This window comes from Bufo gargarizans, chromosome 2 (genome assembly GCF_014858855.1).
Source record: "Bufo gargarizans isolate SCDJY-AF-19 chromosome 2, ASM1485885v1, whole genome shotgun sequence".
NCBI classification, from domain to species: domain Eukaryota; kingdom Metazoa; phylum Chordata; class Amphibia; order Anura; family Bufonidae; genus Bufo; species Bufo gargarizans.
Genome location: NC_058081.1, coordinates 54,838,363 through 54,859,350, shown reverse-complemented (window position 1 = coordinate 54,859,350; position 20,988 = coordinate 54,838,363). Strand labels below are relative to the sequence as shown.

Sequence of the window (20,988 nt, the reverse complement as noted above, 5' to 3'; positions counted from 1 at the left end):
GGGAAGGAGAAAAGCAATTGCTCCCTAGGGGTGCCCCCTTAATTGTGTGGCTTCAATTCCCCCACCAAAGTTTTAGGGACCTACCAACGGAAATGGCAGCAATGGCAGGCTTAAATGCTGCAACAGAGGCTTCCCAAATTATTATATTTTTTTAATCTCTGCCCCTTTATCCATCAGATTATCCCATATCTTCAAATGGAAGCGCTCTCTTCCTGGACATTTTGCCTTCAGGGGCATCAAGCTTAGGAGCCCTATCCCAAGATGCAGAAACCTGTTCATCAAAAGGATATTAACATTTAAAGGGATTCTGTCACCAGGTTTCACCCCGGTCAGCTAAACATATGCTGATGTTCAGGGCCTCCTCAGGATTCCTAATGTGGGCTTCTAAATGTGATCTGTAGCCTTATTTTGCTAAAAAACAGCTTTTACTAACCCGTCACTCAAAGAAATAAGGTGCCCAAGGGCAATGGATGCAAGGTGCCGGCCGCACCCACCACTGTTCGTGCCCAGCGCCGCCTTTCCAGACTTCTGCGCCGCCTCTCGCTCTCCCTCTCCCTCCTCCCGCTGTAAGATCTCGCGCGTGTGCACAGGGCTCTGCCTGATGCGCCCGTGCGGACTTCTCCATTTGGCTTCTTACAGCGAAGTGCGCATGCGCCGGCACTTCGCTCAACCCATGTATGCGCGATATCTTACAGCAGGAGGAGGGGGGAGGGAGGGAGAGCGAGGGGCGGCACAGAGGATTAGGAGGCGGCGCAGAAGTCTGGAAAGGCGGCACTGGGCACGAACGGCGGCGGGTGCGGCCGGCAGCTTGGATCCCTTGACATCCCCTTGGGCACCTTATTTCTTTGAGTGACAGGTTAGTAAAAGCTGTTTTTTAGCAAAATAAGGCTACGGATCACATTTAGAAGCCCACATTATGAATCCTGAGGAGGCCCTGAACATCAGCATATGTTTAGCTGACAGGGGTGAAACCTGGTGACAGAATCCCTTTAACAGACGATGGAATAAAATTAAAAATTTATTTCAGGTTTCTTCCACTCTTTGGAAATGACAGCCTGAATATTTTTATGGACGACAAAAAAACTCTCTCTTTCTAGGACCTAGGTCCTCAAACTGGCATTGACTGGCCCACAGGGGTACAGGTGGACCCCTAGTCTCTCACCTCCTGCACAAGTGGCACATAACACAGTAGACTTACTGCACTACATACGTTCAGTGTACAGCACCACAACCAGCCTATTTTCATATTTAAAAAAACTGATAGATTATTAAAGAAATGTCCCAGTTTATTATTATAGACACGACCAGAGCTGAGATGACTTCTAGGTGTAGAGGAAAGCCACCAGTGTCCTCTTGTCCCCAGGACCTACCTTCTTAAAGTTGCTGCAGGGACAAACACATTCAATCATGTGGTAGCATCTTGCTGCTGTGTGAGCAAGTAATATTTGAATGTATCGATACGATGGGCCCCCAAAATAAATTTTACTGGTGGGCCCTAGGCACCCCAGTCCGACACTGTCCACAAACAGAGTTCTGAACGGATTGTGGTAATTTCTCATCATCTAAACCCACAGAAGCTCTAACTGCTTTAACCAGGACATTAGTGTTCTCAGCATGGAAGAGCGGCTTTCCTGCAGACTCGTCCTCAGAAGAATCGTTAGGAGATTGCAATTCCCCTCTTCCTCCAGATAATACATCACTGTCACTGGAAGGGGGTTAGATGCAGCCACAGAGGTACTAGGGTGATTTTTAAGCAGGCCGCTAACAGATTCTTTAACTTCATCACAGATCATCTGCTTGATACTGCCCATCAGAGACGGAGCTTCCTCCCCCCCATTAACTTGCTTATGCATGCTTGATACAGGGGTTTAACCCAGGCAAATGGTAACTTTCGTTACAAACAGCACATCCCCTCTCCTTTGATCTGGAGACCTTCCTAGAAGACTCATATCTAGGCATAGAAGACGGTCCACATGAGCAAATACATGATGTTAATGGGGAACAACCCCTCTTACCCCACCCTGGTACCGGTGTATCATTGGTGGTTTCAGCATGCTGAGCCTGCTCCATAATCATACAGCCATAATGGAGGAACGGTCAGCCTCTTCTCCACCGGCATGACAGTGAGCTGGCTGGGCTTTTCTCCTGGCGCACGCTTCTCCCCACTACCGGTCTGCAGCACAGCGCTTCCTCCCTCTGCCAACCAGAAGCGAAGTCCATTCTACATGTGCTGGCAGCCGGACATGCGAAACACAGCCCACAGAGGTCCGCTGCACCCAGGAAGGCCGTAACCCGCCCCGGCCGGGAAGGAGACCAGAGTGGGGTAGGAAAAGAAAGGAGCCCAGTCTTGTCGCAGCGGCTCCTAGAGGCTTACGCCGCCCGGTGTAACCCTCCTAATACTTGAAAAGGCCAGGGCCCCCGCAGCTCTCATTCTTTCAAAACAGCGATTCCAACTCCATCTGTCCCTTAAGAACAGAACTGGGGATACAGGGGGTGGACCCTTTGTTTAAGCGATTCTGGTTCCCGTTCCCTGTCCTGAGGAAGAGGCAGGCTCTCCAGGAGTGCTGTCATAGGCAAAGGTTCAATTTTGGTTTCATCTGACCAGAGCACCTTCTTCCAGGTGTTTGCCGTGTCCCCTACATGGCTTGTAGCAAACAGAACTTATGGCTTGCTATCAGTAATGTCTTTCTTCTTGCCGCTCATCCATAACGGCAGATTTTTGGAGTACAAGACTAATAGTTGTCCCATGGACAGATTCTCCCACCTGAGCTGTGGATCTCTGCAGCTCCTCCAGAGTGACCATGGGCATCTTGGCTGCTTCTCTAATTAGTGCTCTCCTTGCCTTGGCTGTCAGTTTAGGTGGACAGCCATGTCTTGGTGGGTTTGCAGTTGTGCCATACTACTTCCATTTTCAGATGACAGATTAAACAGTGCTCTCTGAGATGTTCAGAGCTTGGGATTATTTGTTTATAACCTAACACTGCTTTACACTTCTCCACAGCTTTATCCCTGCCCTGTCTGGCGTGTTCCTTGGTTTTCATGATGCTGTTTGATCACTAATGTTCCATACCAAACCTCTGAGGCCTTCACAGAACAGCTGTAGTTATACTGAGAATACATTACACACAGTGGACTCCATTTACTAATTAGGTGACTTCTGAAGACGATTGGTCTCAGTGGATTTTATTTCGGGGTATCAGAGTACTGGGTACTGGCTGAATACAAATGCACAACACACTTTTCAGATTTCTATTTATTAAAAACTTTAAAAACAGGCGGTGAAAGACCTGTGGTGCTACTATATCAAAATTTAACTTCTGAAGCTCCTGTGTGGGATAATATATGCGGGTAAGTTGGAAGGCAGTGAATTCTGGCAGGGTAATGTGATGCGGTCAGTTGGGGATATATACAAGGATGGAACGATCCCATCATTTGTACAAATACAATAATTATATGGGATCCCACATGAGCGCTTTTATTCTTACAACTATGCCATGCACTGCAGACGCAATTGTTGGGAAATCAGAGGGTGATCTCAATGTATCCCCTAATAGTCTTTACTACTCAGGGCCCGCATGGTATTATTTCCATGCTGTATACCTACCTGATTAATTCTAGACTGTCTTTTGCACCACTATCAGCAGCTGCCAAATGGAAGGAACACATTCCTTCTTTGTCCAGTGAAGATTGGAAGTAATACAGAAATGTACTCCCCACTGCTGGTTTCCCCATCTGTTAATAACAAACTGATACAGTTGTTCATTCTGGACCATTGCTATCTACAGAATAAGCCATCTTTATCATACCAAGGCCTCGTCCACATTTCCGTGTCAGTGACACGGTGGTACGCGTTTAATCCGTGAAGGTTCCGTGGTTGGGCCGTGTGTCCATTTTTACCATCTGTGTGTCATCCGTAATTAACTGACGTTGTTCAGCTGAAAATTAATTTCCAAAGAATCTCCTATCAGTCTTCAGTGAAAAACAGACACCACAGATGCCATGTGTGTTGTGTCCGTGATTTTCACAGACCCATAGACTTCTATGTGCCTGCTTGGTCCGAATCATGTATCAAAGTAGTGCATGACTCAGTGATTAATTATTATTTTTTTATGATCCAGTCAGTAAAACAATATACTGAAATGTGAACAGAAACATTTAAATCAATGGGTGTGCGCTGTCCGTGGAAAATGCGGACAGCACATGTCAGTGAAAAACTGAACTGTTATAGGTGTGGTGCCCATCGAATAGGTTTCCCCTCAAAAAGATTCCATCATGGTGTGGCCATAATTCCTTGGGCAAGATGCCCAATAGACAAAGCTCTGGGTCAGGAGGGGCTGGGTGCAGCAGGACTCTTGAAAGTATATCTACTACCTCCTTCCAGAATTACCGTAACTTGCATAATTCCTAGTGCCCCGAAAGCCCAACTGCTCCACCTTCAGCCAGGATTCTATATAACTGCAATTTTAGATTGAAGTCCTACTGTGTATAATTTTCACACTATAATTAATTATTCTTATTGAGATTTTTGATCGGCAGTGTGCCGCTGACTTTGACCTTCATGTATATGCCATACTGCTTTATACAGGTTTAATAAAATAAGTAAAAAAATAAAGTTAAAAACCATGAATCATTTTCTTTTCACACATACTCACTATGTTATGTTGTTTTATCACATAAAATACACTTAAGTTTGTGGGTGTAATGTGAAAAATTTCAAGGGGTAGGAATACTTTAAGGTACTGTATTATACATCCATACAAACACTGCAAGATATCAAGAATCTACAAATACTAACCTTTATTTAAACGAATAATTGGAAAAAAGTCATTAAGGAGTTCTCTGAGATTTTGATACTGATGGCCTATTCTCAGGATAGGTCACCAATATCTGATAAGTGGGGGTCCGACTCCTGGCACCCCTGCCGATCAGCTCTTTGAAGAGGCTGCGGCATCGACCAGACTCTATTTAGGCCAGTGACGTCACATTCATCAGTACGTTCATCCAATGGACAGCGCTGGGCTTGTTAAGCTGCAAGGAGGCTGCGGCCTCCACAAACAGCTGATTGAATAGGTCATCAACATCAGAATCTCCCAAAACTCCTTTAACTAAAAAGAGGCATCAAAAAACACATCATATATAGCAGTGATGCCCAACCTGCGGCCCTCCAGCTGTTGCAAAACTACAACTCCCAGCATGTCTGGACAGACCACAGCTATCGGTCTACAGCAGGTCATTGTGTAACAGCTGGAGGGCCACAGATTGGGCATCCCCGATATATAGCAAGTGTAAAACGAGGAGCCCATAGAACATGGCAGCACACAAATTGCTCCTAGACAGTGTCAAATGCAAAATGAAGGTGACAAGAGTACTACAGCCCTAGCCAAACTCATCCAAGAGAAGGCAAATGCCGATGTTAATGCAGATTTAAAGAAATAATTGCTTCTACAATGTCATCCGTTTGCTTTCCGCATCCCGATGGTCACACAGATGATACACATCTTGCAGACCATAAAATACACGTGTGTGAATGTACTCTAATGGTCGGAAAACCAAATTTATGCCTGTTAGGAGTAGTAAATGTGGGACAATGTTTAGATTTAAAAATAAAACATGGCTGCCTTCTTTCAGAAAGAGGGTCACTGTTGTCCAAGGTCTGGATCGGATACGTGGCTGTGGCGCAATACCAGATAATGGACAGGAGTGGCTCCGTTTCTGGAGGAAGAAAGCAGTTTATAGTAGGGTACAGGTTTGGCAAATTTCCCCCCTTTTAAATAAGATGGGGGGGGGGGGGGGGGGAGCAGAATTTTGATATGATACTAATGTGTTGCCAGTCTTATGACAGGTAATATTCTTGAGATACTTAATAGTAAATCTGTTCTACAAATCAACCAGGGGCTCCAGCTGTCTCTCCATGAAGAACCTGTGACGTTGGGGCTTTGAAGATTCCTTCGAGGCACCAAAGTAGGAGAGCAGGGAATGTGAGGAAGATTTACCTGCGTCCTCTTCATCGTCACCCCTGAGTAAAGATAGAACACATATATAAGTAATCATAGACTGATCATATACTGACACTGATCAGCAGCACCATTAGAAAAAAATATATATATATGCACTCAAGGTTGTGCTCTTCATCAGTAATGTGGTAAGGATGGGGGAGGGGGGATAGTCTATACACCCAAATCCTCTTTAGCAGGACACAAGGTCTGCCTGACCTCCCCTCCCTTCATCACCCGCATAATCTGACACTGCTAATCAGTGTAAATGTTACCAACAAGCAAGGCCATCGCTGACTGAGCAGGAAACTCATCACCCACCGTTACTGCACATGTGAGCATTTAAAGGGAGAGGAGCATCTGTTCCTGTAAAGGACAATACTCATGTACTTGGCCTCTGTTGCCCTCTGCTGGTTCTGTACAGACATTTCCATTATCATAGCTAGTGAAAACCGTGGATAATATTCACGTTGCTTAAGAAAAAAAAATTGTGCAAAGAGTTAAGAGGAGGAGGAAATGGTTAAATGTTATTAAATAATGTTTAGAATACAATAATCTATATCCCGATTTACTGAACTCTCCTACGTGGTCCAGGAACATTTATCCTCCACCTTCTAACAACTCTACACTGGGGTCCATTAAAGGGTTTGTTCACTCCAAACACCAGCTATAAATAAGGCTAGAAAAGCATTGACAAGAGGAAAAGGGCTCCGACTAAAGCTCCATTGCAGCGTCGGGGCCCTATGCCTGCTCCTTCCAGTACCAGCAAGGGAAGTATGAAGTCCCATCCGTGATCACGTGCGCTGCTACCCAGACAACCTTACACCTGCGCAACTGCTCCGAGTAGCTGTGCAGGCGCAGAGCCTCTGCTTGTGCTGCAGAGCAGGAACTGTGTATGCGCCGCTGCTACAACTGGTTTTGGGGGTCGGACAACCCCTTTAAGTGCAACCTACTACTTACCACATACTCACCATACCCATTACACCAGTACCCTCTTCTAGTATGTAACCGTAGATTACATACTAGCGCACTCTCTGCGTTAGAATACTGGTGACAAGCGGTTGCTAATTTCTGTGCAAGTCTCATGTGAAACAATCTCACTATGCCCACTACACCCGTGCCATTCTCTCTCTCCACACCTCCTATGCCCCCTATAACAGTAAGGTATCCCTGCTCACTTTCCGCACCCTAACCAGGCCGACTTAATCTGCACCCTCTCCTCTCTTTACGTCAGTACCTCGCACTCACCATAGAACAGGGGCAGCTTTGCTTTCTAGGATTAATTGCGCAGTGCTCCAGCTGAACCGAACAAACTGGGGATATCCAAATACAGGGTCCAGATGTTTAGCCAACCATTCCTTAGTCTTTGGGTCTGATGGATGAGACAGAATGAGACACGAGTGGTTAACCAACAACCTAAAGCCGTAGCCTCAGGATTAAAAGCATGAAGTGCACCTTAGATGACAAATGCACCTTAGACTCTGGTTCCACAGCCAGATCAGGTCAGCCGCAGGGCCATGTAAACTCACTGCATTGCCACTACTTAAAGCTTCTGTACGCTGGAAAAGTCACAAATTACGATGTCACAATTATTCTGCAGTAATGCTGTGATGTTATCAAGCCCAGATGCCGCCATGACAGATGTGTGCCTAAAGCCTTCAACAACCAATCACATGCTACAAGACAAAACCGGGCTGGTGCGATCATCGCTGCCAGGTTCCCACATGTCATCCCAACATGGGAGATGCTCAAATAACACAGATTAACGTTACAAACACTGCGGGGTCACTGTGTTACATGAGGCCCCTTCAGGATAAAAATCCAGAGAGAAGCGTTTTCATTCTACTGAGGAATGTGCTGATGAATCACGTAACCATACAGAAAGAGAAAAACAGACTGCAGGAATCCAGAAATATCACTTATGTGGCACTGCCTCTATGTATACCCTGAGAGCCACAGTCACAGCATGTTGGGGGTTGTAGTTTCAACAGCTGGAGAGATGCAAGCTGGAGATCAGTGCTTTATATTGCCCAATATGTGGGCAGATTATCGAGGAGAACATTCCTGCGAAAGCTTGTTCCCAACAATGTGCCCGTCTAAATGTAAATGTGCCGCCAATCGCCCGATGAATAAGCAAAACGTTTGTTCATTGGGTGATCCCGTTGTTCGTGCAGGCACATTATCGTTTCTGGGCAGCAGGTCATGCAGTATAAAGAGGGATCTGCAGCACAAGAAACAAAGCAGCTGCATAGGGACGAGCGATCCCTCATCCTCATACTGTGGAGGAGATCGCTGCAAGTAATGCTGCAGTCACCGCCACTGAATGAGAAGCCGACTGCCCGGAAGGAACGCTTCCTCACCGACAATCGGCTTTAAGCTCATCCCGTGTAAACCCACCTTTACTGATGCTCCTGGTAACAGCAAGCACTACATGAGGAGCGCCTGCACTAATGTTTCTGAAGATGCCAGAAAATGTTATTTTTGCATGTTATTCTGCGATGCCTCCCTGGAGATTCTCTTACCTGCTGCTGGTCACTTTCTAATGAAATCTTACCAATGTGTGAGGGGATACGTCAGGCATGCTCAACCTGCGGCCCTCCAGCTGTTGCAAAACTACAACTCCCAGCATGCCTGAACAGCCTAAAGCAGGGCATTGTGGGAGTTTTAGTTTTACAACAGCTGGAGGGCCGCAGGTTGAGCATGCCTGCTATATGTAACCCCCAAAAGGGTCACTCTTTACAGTAGAACAAACCATAAAGCCCCCTGCTGCCTTTGGGTAAGCAATAGTGGAGGTGGTGTCTGCCGTGTCCACACTACCCAAGATAATGGCAGTCATGTGCTTTACCCACAGAACCACCTCACCAGCTGCGTTCTCTTCTGTGCCAGCACAGAACGCAATCGGCGCATGCGTATATACAGGAAAATATGCTGCCTGTTGCCATTCATGCTTCGGAAGATTTCAAGGCCGGCCATAAAAGAAACCAGCAGGTGGATAAATCAGGTCACTGACATTAACTTAGGAATTCTAGACATGGCAGCCGCTTAGTCCAGTGTTCACACAGAGGACTTGTCAGCAGAGGGGGGGCAGGAGTGTTTCCCTATGGAGGAGAAAGCTAAAAGCAACTTCCAACAATCTCAAGTACCCCAACCATGTCAGAATTTTTTGCGACTGTTGCTTATCTTTTTTTGACAATGACCTTGTGCGACACTCCCAGGAGTCCTGTGGAGACCTCATATTAAATCACATGATCAAAAAGTTTGATTATTTATCTATGGTAAATGGGATGACCCCTATACAGTCATTGGTGGTAACCCCCTCTTTCCACATCATTTAGGGGTCATCCTTTGTGACGGGCTCTCTGCAGACCTGGGGCTTCCCTTCTGCTACTGGCGGCTTCCTTTGATAAGCTCATTACTGAGTAACCTACAAGCTTCCTGTAAAAGGATAAAGCCTCCGGCCTTAGATGGGAAAGGAGATTTACGTCTTTACTTAACTGACCATTTGGGTATCCAGAGCCGTAATCAACATTGATTTCACCTAAGTCCTCCAAGAACTTCCAGCCTTTTACCACTCTATCCCTGGCAACCTAAAACATAGAAAAAACACGAATGTGAACTCAAGTTATATTAAATCCAATTATTATCTGTCAGTAGTAGAGAGCAGTGCTCCGTCACGGAGGAGATCAGCACCCGGGCAGCCACTTTTCTCATACAGAGCTGAGAGGCGAGAATGTAATACTACATCCCCCCCAGCAGAGGCCCCTGCAAGATAATGGCTGAGCACCATCTCCAAATACTGTATAGAGTTTGCACTTAACAAAGTTAAATAGTAACATTCATCTCTACCTATATACAGTGTGCAAGAGGTGATGTCGCCCCCTAATGGGAAACAGCAGAACTACACAAATCAGAAAGGGCAGATATTTAGCAGCACAGAACACTCCCTCCATGTCTTAGGAATTGAATATTACCGGCTCAAAAACATCCCTGCCTCCCCCTATAATCATAGCTTTATGTCACATACCTCCATTGCTGAGAACTTAGGGGCTGGGGGGGAATCTACACATCTGATGACTATACGACAGTTCATGTTATTCAGAACAGGGCGGCCATATCCCTTACCTTTGCACAGATACTTGCTGCACTGACCACAGGGAAAAGGGAATCAGCTTTGGGCTTCACAGTCACTTCTATTCCAGGGAAAAGCTTACTCAGTTTTTCTTGATATTTATCGGCAGGACCCACAGTATCCACAAACACCTGTAGGAGGAAGACGTGTATTAGTTATAATCAAAAGCCAAAAGGAACGAAGGGTAGAGAAGAATAAAACTATAACAATGATACTGCTCCCCTATGTACAAGAATATAGCTACTATGATACTGCTCTCCTATGTACAAGAATATAGCTACTATAATACTGCTCCCCTATGTACAAGAATATAGCTACTATAATACTGCTCTTATGTACAAGAATATAACTACTATAATACTTGCGCCTATGTACAAGAATATAACTACTATAATACTGCTCCTATGTACAAGAATATAACTACTATAATACTGCTTCTATGTACAAGAATATAACTACTATAATACTGCTTCTATGTACAAGAATATAACTACTATAATACTGCTTCTATGTACAAGAATATAACTACTATAATACTGCCTCCTATGTACAAGAATATAACTACTATAATACTGCCTCCTATGTACAAGAATATAACTACTATAATACTGCCTCCTATGTACAAGACTATAACTACTATAATACTGCTCCTATGTACAAGAATATAACTACTATAATACTGCTCCTATGTACAAGAATATAACTACTATAATACTGCTCTTATGTACAAGAATATAACTACTATAATACTGCTCCTATGTACAAGAATATAACTACTATAATACTTGCTCCTATGTACAAGAATATAACTACTATAATACTGCTCCTATGTACAAGAATATAACTACTATAATACTGCTCCTATGTACAAGAATATAACTACTATAATACTGCTCTTATGTACAAGAATATAACTACTATAATACTGCTCTTATGTACAAGAATATAACTACTATAATACTTCCCCCTATGAACAAGAATATAACTACTATAATACTGCTCCTATGTACAAGAATATAACTACTATAATACTGCCTCCTATGTACAGGAATATAACTACTATAATACTGCCTCCTATGTACAAGAATATAACTACTATAATACTGCCTCCTATGTACAAGAATATAACTACTATAATACTGCTCCTATGTACAGGAATATAACTGCTATAATACTGCCTCCTATGTACAGGAATATAACTACTATAATACTGCTCCTATATACAAGAATATAACTACTATAATACTGCTCCTATGTACAAGAATATAACTACTATAATACTGCTCCTATGTACAAGAATATAACTACTATAATACTTGCGCCTATGTACAAGAATATAACTACTATAATACTGCTCCTATGTACAAGAATATAACTACTATAATACTGCTCTTATGTACAAGAATATAACTACTATAATACTGCTCTTATGTACAAGAATATAACTACTATAATACTTCCCCCTATGAACAAGAATATAACTACTATAATACTGCTCCTATGTACAGGAATATAACTGCTATAATACTGCCTCCTATGTACAGGAATATAACTACTATAATACTGCCTCCTATGTACAAGAATATAACTACTATAATACTGCTCCTATGTACAGGAATATAACTGCTATAATACTGCCTCCTATGTACAGGAATATAACTACTATAATACTGCTCCTATATACAAGAATATAACTGCTATAATACTGCTCCTATGTACAAGAATATAACTACTATAATACTGCTCCTATGTACAGGAATATAACTGCTATAATACTGCCTCCTATGTACAGGAATATAACTACTATAATACTGCTCCTATATACAAGAATATAACTACTATAATACTGCTCCTATGTACAATAATATAACTGCTATAATACTGCCTCCTATGTACCAGAATTTTACAAATTTTCTGTTCTGTATGGAGAAAAAAAAAAAAATACAGATATGAACCAGTGAGGCATTTCCCTCGTGATCAGATTTGCTCTTTAGGATTTTCGTAGCTAGCGTTTCTGGACTTGCCTGTACTATTGTGGTAGGAGTCCCCTTTATACGCACCTCTGTAACTTGGACACCACTGTCCAGAGCATGCTGAACCAGGCCTATTGCAGTGTCATGGGATAAGGCATTGAGATTATATTTTGCTCTAAAAGTGGAGAGAGAAAAAAAATTAAAATTGCAAATGTCAGCAATAAAACCAGGACTATAAAAACCTATAAACCATTCACTAGGTCTAGAAACTATAAAATCCCCCTTAAAGCAGCAGGTTTTGCTCTCTGGCAGGCAGCGGCTCTCCAGCTGTGTAAAACTATAACTCCCACCATGCCCTGCTGCAGGCCGATAGCTGTAGGTAGTCTTGGCATGCTGGGAGTTGTAGTTTTGCAACAGCTGGAAAACCTTGGGTTGGGGATCCCTGGTCTCATGCATTCAGCTCCAGGTGGAAGCACCCCGACCACACAGATCTGACGGTATGCAGCGCTATCTAGTAGAAATGATCACACCCTGCCGGCATACAGAGATCACAGCAGAGGCCATGGTGACCGTGCTGCTCGGTGGCATCTGAAGCTTCCTGCCAGCAGGGGGCAGAGTGCAGGAAGCCGAGTACCTGGCAATCATTACCACTCGGATGGCGCCCAGCACGAGTTGATCGGACGGGTTGCTTATGAGAGTTTACAGAGCCCTCACCTTTGCTGCATGCTGGTGGAGATGACGTTGGGAGACAGTATATGCAGAGCCCAGCCGATGAAATCCGAAGAACCATCCAACTTCTTAAAGAGCCGCTCCCTCTCAGGCTCACTTAACGTCTTGGAGTCTAAAATATAAAATGAAAGGACAATTTCAAGACGGGGGTGATTTCAAGTATGGAAAGTTTAAAAGGGGCATTCTGGTTAGAAGTAATTATTCCCTATCCACAGGACAGGGTTTGACCCCCTGGGACCCCCACCAATAGCAAGAACATGCTCTAAAGTGGATGGGAGTAATTGGCACTGACTCAAAAACCCTGACACTAGCTGGAGGGTTATGTTAAAGGGGAGGTCTACAGGTGGCACCCCGATAAGCATTGCTACTCTTGTCTATGAGTAGTATCGGGGGTTTAAAGGGGTTCTCCAGGATTTACATATTGTTGGCCTTTACTCAGAGTAGGTAATCATTAGGGATGAGCGAATCGACTTCGGATGAAACATCCAAAGTCGATTCGCATTAAACTTCGTTCTAATACTGTACGGTGCTCCTGCTCCATACAGTATTAGAATCCTGGACGCCGAATCTGTAGTCTGCTCCCTCGCACCACACAGCTACCGGCCGGAGCAGCGTGAATGCTGGTAGGTGAGCAGTGAAGATTTACTTTTCCTTACACTTCCCTACACACGGGAACCTTCATCTAGCTACTCCACTCGATTTGTTATATTTCTACCGACCAGCGCCAGTGTAAGTTTGTACCGTAAGGTAATAAACATTTAACCAATTCAGTATTAGAATGTATTGGCTCCAATGAGCCGAAGTTATTGCTTCATGAGACTTTGCACAATATGGTAACTTCATAAATTAATTTTCCTGTAAAAAAAAAAAAAAAAAAAAAAATAACATTTCCCGAACTCGGGTTCGGTTCCAAGTGGTACTTTGGAACTGTACCCGAGTTCGGGAATTGTTTTTTTACAGTAGAAATCAATTTATGAACTTATTACCCAAAGTCTCGTGAAGCAATAACTTCAGCTCATCAGAGCCAATACATTCTAGTACTGTACGGTGCTCCTGCTCCGTACAGTATTAGAACAAAGTTTAATGCGAATCGACTTTGGATGTTTCATCTGAAGTCGATTCGCTCATCTCTAGTCATTATCAGATCGGCGGGGGTCCAGCGGCCCAGCGATCACCCGTATGAAGAGGCCGCAGTGCTCCGTGAGCGCTTAGGCTTCTTAATAGGACAGTAATGTCACGTATATCAGTAATGTGGCCTAAGCGCAGCTCAGTCCTATACAAGTGAATGGGGCTGAGCTGCAGTACCACGCACAGCCACTATAAAATGTACGGCGCTGCGCTTGGTGAGCTGTAGGAGTCAGCAACGAGCTGATATTCAATGCCTAACCTGAGGAGAGGTCATTAAAGGGAATCTCACCTATTTTGACCAAATAAAACCGCTAACATAGCAATGTGCAATAAAGTACCTTCTTTCTTTTATTCAACTTTTCCTTCTTATTAAAAAGCGATTTTCTGATATGCAAATTAAGTCTCAAGGTGCCCAGAGGGGCGTTCTTACTCTGCTCTAGTGCCCAGTAACGCCCCCCTGCAGTGCCCAGCGCGCCTTTCTTCCAAGCCCAGCATGCCGCCTAAGAAATAAATGTCCTCCCACATACTTGCTGAACGGCGCAGCCCCCTCCCCACTACGTCATTCAATTAATTCACTGCACGCACCGGCCCTTGCTTCCTCCTCTAAAATATCTCAGAGGCAACATCGCTCTGATTACGTCACTGGGCTCGGCGCATGCCCAGTGACACTAGTGAGGCTGTTGCCCTCTGGAGCAGGAGTATCGTGCAGGCGCAGGCACTCAGCGATACTGCACCTGCGCAGGATTTCGGAGGACAAGAGAGGAGGAAGCAAGGGCCGGTGCGTGCAGTGAATAAATAAATAAAAAAATTTGAATTGTTGATCAAGTTATTCAATTTTTTTTTTTTTTTTTTTTTTTTAGAGGTGAGGGACAAGGTGAATAAAAACTGGCGAATCAAATGTTACAGCATTCACCACACAGGAAAAATATCTTTATACTTTAATAGTTCAGACACGGTGATACCTGTGAAAGTTTATTTTTTTTATTGTTTATATATAAAATTGGGGAAGGGGGGGGGGAAAGACTGATTTTTTTTTTACTTAATAACTTTTAGTCCTCTTAGCGGGCTATAAGCTGTGATCTGATCCCATAGACCATAATGGAAAACGATTATGGTCTATGGGATTTTCATTGCCTGCCTGAGAAGCTGTTCCTCTTGCACACCTTCACAGGCAGTTAACCATGACAGGTCTGAGAAACTTCAGCGGTCCCCAGGCCGTCATGGTAAGGCCTCTTTCAGACGAGCGAGTTCCATGCATCGGACTCACAGCGTGTGTATGCGGCAGCTCCCGTCCTGACCTCCCAGCACTGCCGGGGTCGCGTAGCATTATAGTGATTTATGATGCTATGTAACCCTTAGGCCCCTTTCACACGGGCGAGTTTTCCGTGCGGGTGCGATCCGTGCGGCGAACGTATGGCACCCGCACTAAATCCTGACCCATTCATTTCTATGGGGCTGTGCACATGAGCGATGTTTTTAACGCATCACTTGTGCGTTCAGTTGAAATCGCAGCATGCTCTATATTGTCCGATTTTGACGTGACGCAGGCCCCATAGAAGTGAATGGGGTGTGTGAAAATCGGATGGCATCCGCAAGCAAGTACGGATGCCGTGCGATTTGCATGCACGGTTGCTAGGAGACGATCGGGATGGAGACCCGATCATTATTATTTTCCCTTATAACATGGTTATAAGGGAAAATAATAGCATTCTGAATACAGAATGCATAGTAAACCAGCGCTAGAGGGGTTAAAAAAAATAAAAAATTATTTAACTCACCTTAGTCCACTTGCTCGCGAAGCCCGGCATCTCCTTGTGTCTCCTCTGCGCTGAGCGGCTGAACAGGACCTGGGGTGAGCTGCTCCATTAAATATCGGTTAAGGACCTTCGATGACGTCACTCCGGTCATCACATGGTCTTTTACCATGGTGAATCACCATGGTAAAAGATCATGTGACGTACCATGTGATGACCGGAGTGACATCATCGAAGGTCCTTAACCGATATTTAATGGAGCAGCTCACCCCAGGTCCTGTTCAACTTCATGCTGGGGCTCCGATCGGTAACCATGGCAAACAGGACGCTACTGCAGTCCTGGTTGCCATGGTTACTTAACAATAGTAGAAGCACACTGGCCACCAATGTTATTAATACAATAGAGGGAGGGAGGGAGGGGGGGCCGGGGGAGGCCGCACATTGTGCCACCAATGTTATTAATACAATAGAGGGAGGGGGGGGGGCCCGCACTGGCCACCAATGATATTCAAACTGGGGAGGGAGGGGGGGTCTGCCCCCTGCTGCCTGGCAGCCCTGATCTCTTACAGGGGGCTATGATATGCACAATTAACCCCTTCAGGTGCGGCACCTGAGGGGTTAATTGTGCTGATCACAGCCCCCTGTAAGAGATCAGGTGCTGCCAGGCAGCAGGGGGCAGTCATGTACACAGTTTGTAGTATATTCTAACTAGAAGCGTCCCCATCACCATGGGAACGCCTCTGTGTTAGAATATAATGTCGGATATGAGTTTTGACGATGCAACTCAAATCCGATGGTATATTTTAACATAGAGGCGTTCCCATGGTGATGGGGACGCTTCAAGTTAAAATATACCATCGGATTGGAGAAAACTCTGATCCGATGGTATAAAAGGGACTCCTGACTTTACATTGAAAGTCAATTGGGGACGGATCCGTTTGCAATTGCACAATATTGTGTCAACGTCAAACGGATCCGTCCCCATTGACTTGCATTGTAATTCAGGACGGATCCGTTTGACTCCGCACGGCCAGGCGGACACCAAAACGATTTTTCTCATGTCCGTGGATACTCCGAAAATCAAGGAAGACCCACGGACAAAAAAACGGTCACGGATCACGGACCAACGGAACCCCGTTTTGCGGACAGTGAAAAAATACTGTCGTGTGCATGAGGCCTAACAGTGACAGCATTATGTCAGTGCTATACAACACATTCCAGACCTCTTAGGGATACATAGCATCATAAATCAACATAATGCTATGTGACCCCGGCAGTGCTGGGAGGTCAGGACACAATGCGAGTCCGATGATTGGAACTCGCTCGTGTGAAACTGATCGGAGCCTTGCTATTTTCCTGCAGGGTGTCCAATTGGGATACCCCTCCCTCTGCTTAACCTCACAGATGCTGCAATCAGTATAACCAGCTTCAGCATCATCACCGATCCTGGTCATTGCGGCCAGGTGCCTGCTGTAATACACAGCCGGAAGCCGCCATGTGTGGAGCCACACGAGCCCATGCACATAATGCCGTACATGTAAGCAGATAAACAGCTCTCTGTGGCCCCTACGCTGTAGCACCTTAAATGGTAGTGTTGAACCCTTTACAAGTGATGGCCTATTTTCACGGTTGGGCCATCACTATCTGATAGCTGGGGGTCTGACACCCCACTGATCAGGCGCCAGAACTCCACAGCACCTTCCATTGTGCAGTGGCTGGAGCTGGTAATTGCAGCATCGCTTCTATTTGAGTCTTACTGCAGTAAACGGCTCCGTCCACCACACAACGGATGAAGAGGGGTATTACTGCCTATCTGACACAGCTGATTGGAGGCGGTACGGGGTGTCGGAGTGAACCACCCCCTTTGATGAAAAAAAAAGAAAAAAAAAAAAAGTCACCTGCAACTTTCAGCTCCTCCAAGTCTTTCTTCCGCGAAACAGGACAATAGCAGATGCCGTACACCATGGGACCTGCACAGAGGGGACACGGACACAAAAATCAGTAACACGTCACTTATTACAATCTCCTACACACATCCATGGAATACAGCATCAGATAGTCCGGCACCAAAGAAAAGCCTCCTCCAATGTACACCCTATAAAAAGGGTTTGTCCAGACTGGCGGGGTCCAATCTATTTTATGGCATATCCCCTTTTCCGCGAGAAACCCACACTAACGGTCCATTCACACGTCCGCAAAATGGGTCCGCATCCGTTCCGCAAAAAATAGAACATGTCCTATTCTTGTCTGCAATTGAGGACAAGAAAAGGCATTTTCTATGAGTGTGCCGGCGATGTGCGGAACGCACATTGCCGATGACAGTGTTATGCGGATCCGCAAAACACATACGGACGTGTGAATGGACCCTAAAGCCTCATTCACACATCCGTGTCCGTGCTCAAATCTGTGAGCAGGTGGTCAGTGATGCATCCGTGAAGCTGTCTGCGAAGGATCCGTGGGTCTGTGTTTTGCTGTCCGTGTTGCATCCGTGTTTCACTGACACTGAACAGCTGAATAATTATTTTCAAAGCATCTCTTCTTAATGATCCGTGAAACACGGATGGCATCCATGGTTTTCACGAACCCATAGACTATAATTGGCATGAATGATCCGGGAACAAGAACCAAGATAGGACATGCATCCGTGCTGAAAACACGGACCGTGCTAAAACACTGATGTGTGAATACACACATTTTAATTGAATGGGGATGTGTGCTGACCGCAGAGAACAAGTCCGTGAAACACGGACGTGTGAATGAGGCTTAAGGTCCCTTTCACACGAGCGAGTTTTCCGCGTGTGTGCAATGCGTGACGTGAACGCATAGCACCCGCACTGAATCCTGACCCATTCATTTCAATGGGTCTGTGTACATGAGCGTTGTTTTTCACGCATCAGTTGTACTTTACGTGAAAATCGCAGCATGTTCTATATTCTGCGTTTTTCACGCAGCCCTGGCCCCATAGAAGTGACTAGGACTGCGTGAAAAACGCATTGCATCCGCAAGCAAGTGCGATGCGTTTTTCACTGATGGGTGCTAAGAGATGTTCTTTGTAAACATTCAGTTTTTTATCACGTGCGTGAAAAACGAATCAAAACGCATTGCACACTGAACGCATCCGCAACGCCCGTGTGAAACCAGCCTAACAGGGAGGGTGGGGAAGCCCTGAGCATCTGGCAGTGGGAATCATGGAGGAACGGGAGACTTCTTTTATCCAGATATATGATTAGGGGGATCGTAGAGGAGGGACCCTCACATATCAGCCACATATGACATACCCAGAGTTACCGTGGATTTGCCACGTATTTCGCATTAACTGACATGCTTACCCTCGGAGTCCTGCCATGACTTAGCTTTAAAGGGGCACTCAGGTAATTTGAAATTATCCGCTATCCAGTCACGGTAGACGGCGATCATGTGACTTATCACATAATCAGCGGACCAACTGGTATCACTAGACTCAGAACATACTGGGGCAGATTTATCAAAACTGGTGTAAAGTAGAACTGGCTTAGTTGCCCATAGTAACCAATCAGATTCCTCCTTTCATTTTGGACGGCTCCTCTGGAACATGAAAGGTGGCATCTAATTGGTTGCTATGGGCAACTAAGCCAGTTTTACTTTACACCAGTTTTGACAAATCTCCCCCTGTGAGCCTCATGTATTAAGTGTCTTCAGTGACAACGTGACCTTGTTGCCCATAGCAACCAATCCCAAAGTATGCACTGGGAACACAAGGTCTAAATTCTGATTGGTTGCTGTGGACAAAGCCAGCCCTGAGGCCGCTGTATGTGACTGAGCCCAGGTAGACTAGAGACACCGCTGCCGCTGACAGGACTGCTCCTGGTAGACCCGGGACTTGTAGTTCCTTTTCACAGCATAGGTGGTTGTGTAGCTACACGTGACATGCATAACTTCCGCTCACCGAGTACGGGTCCCCGGCCGGCTTCATCTATCCCCAGGCAGCACGGCTCCTCCCGGCACTGATCCGGTACCGGAGACGCCAGGAGACAGCTCCGAGTATTGTCCTGCTCGAACTTCTCCAGATCCATGCTGACAACGCGACTTCCGGCAACAAGCCTTCTTGGCGCCAAAACGGCGTCAGCCGTCAGCCAATCAGAACGAGCCGCCCTTCAACGAGCTTTATTGACACACTGTGCAGGATCACAGCTCATACTGTATTATCATTAGGTTGTATTGACGCACACACCGCCATTGCTGACTGAGCCCCAAGTGCTAGTTACAGTGCCATGTGTGATGGAGTCAGACATAATATTGGCTTATAGAAAAGTGCAAACTATAGAAGTACCCCATAAACAGTTACCGCCATGTATGATGGTGCCCACCATGATTATAGTGTGCCACATGATAGTGCCCTCCTAGAACAGGAACATCTATAATACCGCCACCTGTAGTAGTGCCCTATGTGATGGTGACATCTATAATACTGCCACCTGTAGTAGTGTCCTATGTGATGGTGACATCTATAACACCGCCACCTGTAGTAGTGTCCTATGTGATGGTGACATCTATAATACCGCCACCTGTAGTAGTGCCCTATGTGATGGTGACATCTATAACACCTCCACCTGTAGTAGTGTCCTATGTGACAGTGACATCTATAATACCGCCACCTGTAGTAGTGCCCTATGTGATGGTGACATCTATAACACCGCCACCTGTAGTAGTGTCCTATGTGATGGTGACATCTATAATACCGCCACCTGTAGTAGTGCCCTATGTGATGGTGACATCTATAACACCTCCACCTGTAGTAGTGTCCTATGTGATGGTGACATCTATAATACTGCCACCTGTAGTAGGGCCCTATGTGATGGTGACATCTATAATACTGACACCTGTAGTAGTGTCCTATGTGATGGTGACATCTATAATACTGACACCTGTAGTAGTGTCCTATGTGATGGTGACATCTATAATACTGCCACCTGTAGTAGTGCCCTATGTGATGGTGACATCTATAACACCGCCACCTGTAGTAGTGTCCTATGTGATGGTGACATCTATAATACCGCCACCTGTAGTAGTGCCCTATGTGATGGTGACATCTATAACACCTCCACCTGTAGTAGTGTCCTATGTGATGGTGACATCTATAATACTGCCACCTGTAGTAGGGCCCTATGTGATGGTGACATCTATAATACTGACACCTGTAGTAGTGTCCTATGTGATGGTGACATCTATAATACTGACACCTGTAGTAGTGTCCTATGTGATGGTGACATCTATAATACTGCCACCTGTAGTAGGGCCCTATG

General features: G+C 45.3%; 1 protein-coding gene across 1 annotated transcript; it reads right to left on the bottom strand.

Annotated features, from left to right (window-relative positions):
• Positions 1-4,777: 4,777 nt before the first annotated feature.
• RNASEH2A (ribonuclease H2 subunit A) lies at positions 4,778-19,790 on the bottom strand. The gene is made up of 8 exons (XM_044282916.1): positions 19,632-19,790; positions 17,605-17,676; positions 12,810-12,936; positions 12,183-12,270; positions 10,116-10,253; positions 9,493-9,580; positions 7,242-7,365; positions 4,778-6,016 (listed from the first exon to the last, which is right to left on the bottom strand). The coding sequence occupies exons 1-8, from the start codon at positions 19,756-19,758 to the stop codon at positions 5,878-5,880; spliced, it is 903 nt and encodes a 300-aa protein (XP_044138851.1). The 5' UTR covers positions 19,759-19,790; the 3' UTR covers positions 4,778-5,877.
• Positions 19,791-20,988: the final 1,198 nt, after the last annotated feature.

Coding starts and splice junctions, on each gene's coding strand:
- RNASEH2A (XM_044282916.1), bottom strand. CDS start 19,758: ATGGATCTGGAGAAGTTCGAGCAGGACAATACTCGGAGCTGTCTCCTG. Junction 12,271..12,809: donor TCCACCAGCATGCAGCAAAG/GTGAGGGCTCTG, acceptor CTCCACTTTTAG/AGCAAAATATAATCTCAATG. Junction 6,017..7,241: donor AAAGCTGCCCCTGTTCTATG/GTGAGTGCGAGG, acceptor ATCTTTACTCAG/GGGTGACGATGAAGAGGACG.